The sequence below is a fragment of the Entelurus aequoreus genome, linkage group LG06 (genome assembly GCF_033978785.1).
Source record: "Entelurus aequoreus isolate RoL-2023_Sb linkage group LG06, RoL_Eaeq_v1.1, whole genome shotgun sequence".
In the NCBI taxonomy this organism is placed as follows: Eukaryota; Metazoa; Chordata; class Actinopteri; order Syngnathiformes; family Syngnathidae; genus Entelurus; species Entelurus aequoreus.
Window position 1 is genome coordinate 19472556 of NC_084736.1, and position 8654 is coordinate 19481209.

General features: G+C 39.7%; 1 protein-coding gene across 1 annotated transcript; it reads right to left on the reverse strand.

The window, feature by feature from the left end:
- Window positions 1-665: 665 nt before the first annotated feature.
- On the reverse strand, window positions 666-4338 carry LOC133651468 (migration and invasion enhancer 1-like). Its single transcript, XM_062049417.1, has 4 exons — window positions 4175-4338; window positions 3910-4007; window positions 1298-1374; window positions 666-1225 (listed from the first exon to the last, which is right to left on the reverse strand). The coding sequence occupies exons 1-4, from the start codon at window positions 4204-4206 to the stop codon at window positions 1142-1144; spliced, it is 291 nt and encodes a 96-aa protein (XP_061905401.1). The 5' UTR covers window positions 4207-4338; the 3' UTR covers window positions 666-1141.
- Window positions 4339-8654: the final 4316 nt, after the last annotated feature.

Genomic DNA, 8654 nt, shown 5'->3' on the forward strand with positions numbered 1-8654 from the left:
CCTTGCAGACTGTATTGATATATAATGTAGGAACCACAATATTAATAACAGAAGGAAACAACCCTTTTGTGTGAATGAGTGTAAATGGGGGAGGGAGGTTTTTTGGGTTGGTGCACTAATTGTAAGTGTATCTTGTGTTTATATGTTGATTTAATAAAAAAAACAAAAAACGATACAGATAATAAAAAAAACGATACCGATAATTTCCGATATTACATTTTAAAGCATTTATCGGCCGGCCGATATTATGGGACATCTCTAATTAAAATCAACAGTGACAGTTGCTCCAATGAATTCACATCAAATATTCCACTTTGACATTTTTTTTGAGGGAAAATCTTGCATATTTTGTGTTTATTCTATTTGACAAAGTAAATGGATAGATCTGATGTTGATTTATAGATATTTGAGCATTCAAAGTAAAATATTAGTGACTTCTTTTTAACACGTTAATGACTGACCAATTTTGGTACCGGGGACCTTTAACATTCACCAAAATTGAGGGAAGCCATAAGAGTAACAATATATATTGTATTGGTTTCGAAAATGAAAAATATCAAAATGGCCCCTGCACGCTTTTGTTTTTTTTATTAAGTTTGGACACCCCTGTTTAACTGCGATATTTAACAGCACCCCCTCTAGTTGAACTCAAGTAGTGCACTCCATTTTGCTTTAATAAATCTTTTAATAAAATCAATTGCAATGCTCCTTCTTTTGTGCGTGACACTAAAGTAAAAATGTATTTGCATGGCAGTTATGACAGAGCACATGAAAACCGTTATTACAAAAATGCATATTACAGAAACATTTTTTTTTTTTTTACTGACCTTGCCAAAAGATGATGAACGCACGAGATAGACGCATTAAACAAACAAACAAAAACTGCCACTTTGACTTCCCTGCTTCTCCTCATCGCCGCTCGCACGTTAAAAAGGAACACCCTGGCGTGATTTCATCGCAGCACAGCCGAGTGAAGCTTTTTAGGCTGTGCTAGTCATTAGCGGCCTGGAGCTCCAGAGTGGGAGCTGAGAGAGGAGGCAGCAGCAGAAGAGATGTTGTCTAGTGGAGGTAAAGGTGTGCTGGTAACCTTTTAGCTCATTGCAACGCTGCACATCAAGTCGCGCCGGTTTTCTCCCAGCGGCTACATGACAACGCAGGGCGCGCGGCTCTTGCTGATCTTCTGCAAGGGGTGGCCATCACGAGCTTTCTGGATGACGTCCAACACCTGGACACAAAATTGCAGGCAAACACATTAGACAGAAACCGCAGATATTTCTAACTGTGCTGTGATTCTTACGTCATCCTCGTAGGGGAATCCTCCAAGCTCCAACTTGGAGAAAACCAGCTGATCGTTGATGACAATCTCAAAGCTGGCTGGAAAAGGGAAGACAAACAAACAATACAGTCTTCACACTTCAAAGTACACTCGAGGATAGGAGCAAACAGCATGCTCACATCACAAGATCATGCTTCCAGGAACTTCTCCATGTCCCAGCTTTTAACGATTTTAGAATTACGTCTTTTTTTTATGTGAAACACTTTTTCTTTCCACATTAAGACATTTTTAAAAAGTACACAACGTTTCTGCAGGACGGGTCGTCCTGTGAGCCCTGACGGACCTGGACTCATGTCTGTGTGGGTGGGACACAAGCGTGGTTTCTCTTTGTTGCCTTAGCTGTGATTGTGGTTTTCTTTTTGTGCTGTAGAGCAGGAATCTGCTGCAAACCAGTTTTAACTGAGTCAGACCACATGAGCTGTCACATCAATCGTTCCTGTTTCATAAATGAACAAAAATAGAATTCACAGAACAAAACTAAAAAGTTAGCCAAGCTACCAGGTCTGTATCTTTTGGCCATTGGATTTTCCTTTAATCAACAAGAAAACAAAACAAAATATGGCTGTATTTTTTGGGCTAATTGGTCCCAGGCCAGATCGTGGTAAACTAATTTCCATTAAGTAGGGTAATTGAAAATAAAAAAAATATTTTTAAAGTGATGACCTTCTAAATATATTTAACATACCCTATTTTGGGGACTTATAGCTACACTTAAAATCCTTTAATTTTCTCAAAAATCAACAATGTGCCTTATAACCCTGTGCGCCTAATGTACATATTCATTCTGGTTGTGCCTACCGACCTCGAAGTATTTTATTTGGTACATGGTGTAATGCCAAGTGTGACCAGTAGATGGCAGTCACACAAAAGCTATACGTGTGGACTGCAGGTTGACGCCCGCTCAATAAATAACCCCACATCTGCGGTCCCCTCCAAGGTTTCTCATTGTATCCCATTGGCTTAAGTTTTTTCTTGCCCTGATGTGGGATCTGAGCCGAGGAGGTCGCTGTGGCTTGTGCAGCCCTTTGAGACACTTGTGATTAAGGGCTATATAAATAAACTTTGATTGATGTCCAGGATATATTTGGCTCTCTTCTGGAAATGCAGAATGTAAAAAGGGACATTTCCCAAACCCCATTCAATGGTTATACAAAAATGTTTTATAAAAATAAAAACCCTTGGACTTAATATTTTACATTGTATTATTAGCCTGGCCAAATCCGGTTGAATTCCGTCATCTTGTAGCATTTCTCTCATATTTTTGTCAATCTTGTTTACCGTATTTTTCGGATTATAAATCGCTCCGGAGTATTACGTCGCACCGGCCGAAAATGCATAATAAAGAAGGAAAAAAACATATATACGTCGCACTCGAGTATAAGTCGCATTTTTGGGGGAAATTTATTTGATAAAATCCAACACCAAGAATAGACATTTGAAAGGCAATTTAAAATAAATAAAGAATAGTGAACAACAAGCTGAATAAGTGTACGTTATATGACGCATAAATAACCAACTGAGAATGTGCCTGGTATGTTAACATAACATATTACGGTAAGAGTCATTCAAATAACTATTATATATAGAACATGCTATACGTTTACCAAACAATCTGTCACTCCTGATCGCTAAATCCGATGAAATCTTCTTCCTCGTCGCTCCTGGTATGCGCCGCTCCCTTTCTTTCTGCTGCTCGATCGCCGTTTTCTGCTGCATATTTCACTACGTCCAGCTTGTAATCTGCAGTATATGATTTCCTTTTCGGTGCCATTCATGTTCAGTCCTTCTCAGTTTTTATGAGTTACCGCCAATGTCGATGTGATCCATTTTAATAGCTACGGCATGACCCTCCCCCGCCAAGTTCTTATTGGTTAACGTGTGAGTGACGATTGCTGACGTGTGTGTGACGATTGCTGCCATTTGCTTCGTCTCTTACGCGAATGAGATAAATAATATTATTTGATATTTTACGGTAATGTGTTAATAATTTCACACATAAGTCGCTCCGGAGTATATGTCGCACCCACGGCCAAACTATGAAAAAAAACTGCGATTTATAATCGGAAAAATACGGTACTCAGATTTTCCATCACCTCCTACGCTAATTTCATGAATGTGATCAATTAAATCCACAGCTTGACTGTCAAACCTATTCTTCTGTTTAAGTGACGTGCAATTAATTATAATCATATAGTGCTTTTGTCCCGTGACTCAAAGCGCTTTACGTAGTGAAACAAGTTTAACAAGCTTTCGAACGATACAAACAAATATGTAGAAAGTTAGGACATTTTAACAACAATATTGAGTCCTATTGACTTTGTATTGAAGAGGTTGACCATACATTTGTGCATTTTCACCGGGTTAAAAAAATAACTTCCTTAATATTTATCACAGGAAAATTATACTTATATCACTGAAATCGTCTCAACTGTCTGATTGATAATGCTTGTTTCATTTAAACGAATAATACCTCAAATAATATTGTTTTACTTTGAAGCGTTTATGTAATGGCGGCATCCCCCCACCCCCCCACCACAGTAGTAACACCAGTATCAGTTATGTTATTAATGTACCTTTCCTCCCCACGAAGCCCGACAAGTCCGCCTCAGGAAACTCATCCTTGACCACCCGGGCGAGCTCCGTGTAGCGGGGCTCGTAGCCTCATTTGCCACTTGGAGACACAGAGAAGATAAAAAAAAAGATAATTAAAAAAACAAAACACGTTGAGTTTCACCACAGAGACAAGTTAGCTAGCCGTTAGCTAGACATGCTAGCGTCAACAGCGCCGGCTTTTAAACGACATAAACATGAGATGAAAGCAAACATGATAACACTTACCAGTATTCAACTCTTATTGTCAACACTCCCATTTTTTTGTTTTTTTGTTTGCTGCTGTAGATGCGGCAAGTGTAGCAGCAGTACGATGTAAGCAAAGTATGCTGTTTGGCCGCTCAGCTTCGGCTATAAGAGAGTCCTGTTTGTGGGCGGGACGATGGGCGGGGCTATGAGGAGACACAAACGCAGGTCACGTGACTGCGGCTTCTGTCTCAGTCCGTCACACAGCACGACCGGAAGTGTTGATTTTACATAAGCAGGCAGGGCCGTTGCTAGGAATTCTTGCCCCCCTGAAAGAGTATCGGTGTGGGCCCTTCTAACCCATTCATTGCCGCCTTAAATGTTCTTGTTTTGCAGTGTTCTTGACGGTGCCTGGTGTAATATATATATTTTTTTTCTAAAATTAACCACTAACAAGTCAATTATGTATAATTAGTTGTTATTAGTTGTCTATTCAAATTTACCCCTAATAACTAGAGATGTCCGATAACATCGGACTGCCGATATTAACGGCCAATAAATGCTTTAAAATGTAATATCGGAAATTATCGGTATCAAAAAGTAAAATTTATGACTTTTTAAAACGCAGCTGTACGGAGTGGTACACGGACGTAGGGAGAAGTACAGAGCACCAATAAACCTTAAAGGCACTGCTTTTGCGTGCCTGCCCAAACACATAATATCTATGGCTTTTGACACACACAAGTGAATGCAATGCATACTTGGTCAACAGCCATACAGGTCACACTGAGGGTGACTGTATAAACAACTTTAACACTGTTACAAATATGCGCCACACTGTGAACCCACACCAAACAAGAATGACAAACACATTTCGGGAGAACATCCTCACCGTAACACAACATAAACACAACAGAACAAATACCCAGAACCCCTTGCAGCCCTAACTCTTCCGGGACGCAACAATATACACCCCCCGCTACTCCCTACCCCGTCTCTCCCAACCACAACCACCCCCTCACCCCGCCCACCTCAAGCTCTCTCAGGGAGAGCATGTCCCAAATACCAAGCTGCTGTTTTGAGGCATGTTAAAAAAAATAATGCACTTTGTGACTTCAATAATAAATATGGCAGTGCCATGTTGGCATTTTTTTCCATAACTTGAGTTGATTTATTTTGGAAAACCTTGTTACATTGTTTAATGCATCCAGCGAGGCATCACAACCAAATTAGGCATAATAATGTGTTAATTCCACGACTGTATATATCGGTATCGGTTGATATCGGAATCGGTAATAAAGAGTTGGACAATATCGGAATATCGGATATCGGCAAAAAAGCCATTATCAGACATTTCTACTAATAACACATTTTAAAAGACATCATGATAATGTAACTGACTTTCGTCAGATGCTCGTCAAAGTTTATTTTTAAAATTTATACAGCCCTAAATCACGAGTGTCTCAAAGGGCTGCACAAGCCACAACGATACCCTCGGCTCAGATCCCACATCAGGGCAAGAAAAAATTCAACCTAATGGGATACAATAAGAAACCTCATAGCCATAGCACACATAAACGTGTGTGTAAGAGGGAAACATCAGAGAACACAAAGGACATTAAGGACATTAAAAGAGCAGAGCTGATGCAACCAGCCACTTCTACATACAGCCACAAAAGTAAAACAACAAAAAAAACAAAAAAACATATACACTGTGGTGGCCTCTGCGTTGTTCCTCAACCACCGCCTGCTGGGGTGGGGGAGCATGGCCAAAGACAGGAGCAGACCCAACAAAGCAACCAAGAGAGCCGACTCCACCCTCGGCCGCCCACCAACTCTCGGCCAGTGTCCAGACCGCATGGATGAGCGAGGTTACGTCCAAGGAGACCCAAGTGTGCTTTTATCAAGTTGATTTGATTTGAACGCTATCTCGTGTCTACTGTTAAGCAGTGACGTGCGGTGAGGTTCATGGCTGGTGAGGCACTGACTTCATCACAGTCAGATTTACAAACATATGAACCCTAAAGAGTATCTAATTCACCAGTTGATTGGCAGCAGTTAACGGGTTATGTTTAAAAGCTCATACCAGCATTCTTCCCTGCTTGGCACTCAGCATCAAGGGTTGGAATTGGGGGTTAAATCGGGCACGGCGCCGCTGCTGCCCACTGCTCCCCTCATCTCCCAGGGGGTGAGCAAGGGGATGGGTCAAATGCAGAGGACAAATTTCATTACACCTAGTGTGTGTGTGACAATCATTGGTACTTTAACTTAACTTTAACTTCACACATACAAACCGTAGCACACAAAAAAGCACATTTAATAAAAAAAACGTTATTATGGTCTTACCTTTACTTATAAATGAAGTCCATGCGCCGCTGCTGGGCCACAACATTAGGTACACCTGCAGACTGCAGCACGGATTTCATATTTCAGTCATTCACAACTCCTCCAACACGAACATTATTGTTTTTGCACTTTTTGGCTTCTTATTAAATAACTTTTTAAAATAGATTCAATCTTGCACGTGGAAACTTTAAGTGTGGGCTTTAGTTGATATAACACTCCCGTCAGGGGGCGCATTCTACGGCGGGGGTGCATTATCCACCAGGAGGCGGGATTACTGCGAGCCTCAGCCAGTGCGTCTTCGCAGCCGTTTTATGATCGCTCAGCACAAGAAATACGTTACACACATACAGTTGTTGACAAAATACACTGTACATTATATACCTCAGCTAACTAAACTATGGAAATGTATAATATAGTCCATATAGCAATACGGTCTCACTGCACAGCAGGCCAGCAGTTAGCCGAGTCATTGCGCAATCCATGTTGAAGTACGAGTCAGTGACGTGCCTCAATTGGCTGGTGACTCACCGCAAGTCTGTTCTCAGTATTTGAACGGCAAATGTGAAAATTCAGCGATTTTGAATAAAAAATAATCTAAAACTGGTGAAGTTAAATGGAAAATAACTTTATAGTATAATCACTGGATACATATAACAATTTAATGATTTTTTTTTCTTTTAAATTTTTTTTTCTTTCCATGATGGCACGTGAGGCCCCGCCTGCACGTCACTGCTGTTAAGTCTATGTAAAACATCAATGCAACACTTGTTTTCCAATTTGTGTTGAACTCCTGTACTTTTTAGGTTAATGTACAAAGGAACACTCAAAATATTAATTACAAATTCATAAAATCACAAGTTGACTCAATGTAAGTCTCAAAATGTTGCAATGTTTTGAAAAAGATGCCATGAAATATCACCAAAAAAAAGCACACACAATCCAGGAGGGACTGATAATTCGAAATTGTTTAATTTTCCTCATATAAGACAGCAACTAGTTAACATGTTCAACACAGGAAGTGAAAAAATAAGTCAGTAATCAGCTGATACATGGACAAGGGTTAGGGTTAAATAAACTCTGCTTCCTTTTCCGACGTGTTGAATTGTGCAAGTGTACACTCGCAAAGTCCCTGAATGTGACTTTTAAAGCATGTCCAAACAATTACGCCAGTGCAAGCTTGCAGCACTCAGAGCGTACAATGCCCCCTTTTGTCAGTTCTCGGCACATTTAAGGCGGAATTCTTCTGGCGAGAAATCATCTGATTCCCCGGGGAGAAGAGCATGCGAATATCAAAAGTGGATGTCGTCTTTACATTTTTGCAAATCGTTACATCTGTCGATGCCAGGGAAAATCAATAAACGACGCAAAAGCTGCCTTGTTGCGGTGAAATGCTCTGAATGCTTTGATTTGAGTTCGGAGCGTAAATTGGAATGATAAAAATGTTACGCTACAGTTTCATTTTCCAGAGAAATGTCATGAATGACAAATATCATTAGGGCAAACTGAAAAATACTGCCACTTTTTCACCTTCATCTTATTTTTACTGAATACACATCAAAGTAGCTTAAAAGTCCCGCAATCAAACACTTTCAATGTTTTTTAGCTAAAAAATAAAATTACATTTCCAGCTTGCTGTCAATTTTTCGTTTCTCACTTCCAATTTGAACCTTCTTACACTAAAAAGTAATAATCTTAATCACAGATGTCTGGAAATAATGTGCATCGATGAAGTGCTTTCTCTTTTCTTACTAAATCTATTTGTTCTTTCCATTTTGACAGAAAACATACATGTAAAGGAGGGAAGGGATTCGTATGGCCCCATTCATAATCATTTTGCAATGCAGTCTGCTAAAAATTATAGAAAGCGCCACTCTACATAGCAATTGACGGTGTGGTCAAAGTTAAAAGTGCCACAAAAACCATTAAGATATTTAACACTCTACTGTCATCTGGTGGTTAAAGTGGATAGTGCACCCTACTCAATTCGTCATGTTTCGTGTGTCAGGTAAACAGTGATGAATGGGGCCATAAAATCCCCTTCCTACTGTAGCCTATTGCATGTAATTTCATATGTTTTAAACTTTCTCTAATAATGCAACAATATTATGTTATCATACATTCCAAACATTTTTTTTTTGTAAAAAATGTAAACAAATATTGAAATATCTACTTGACT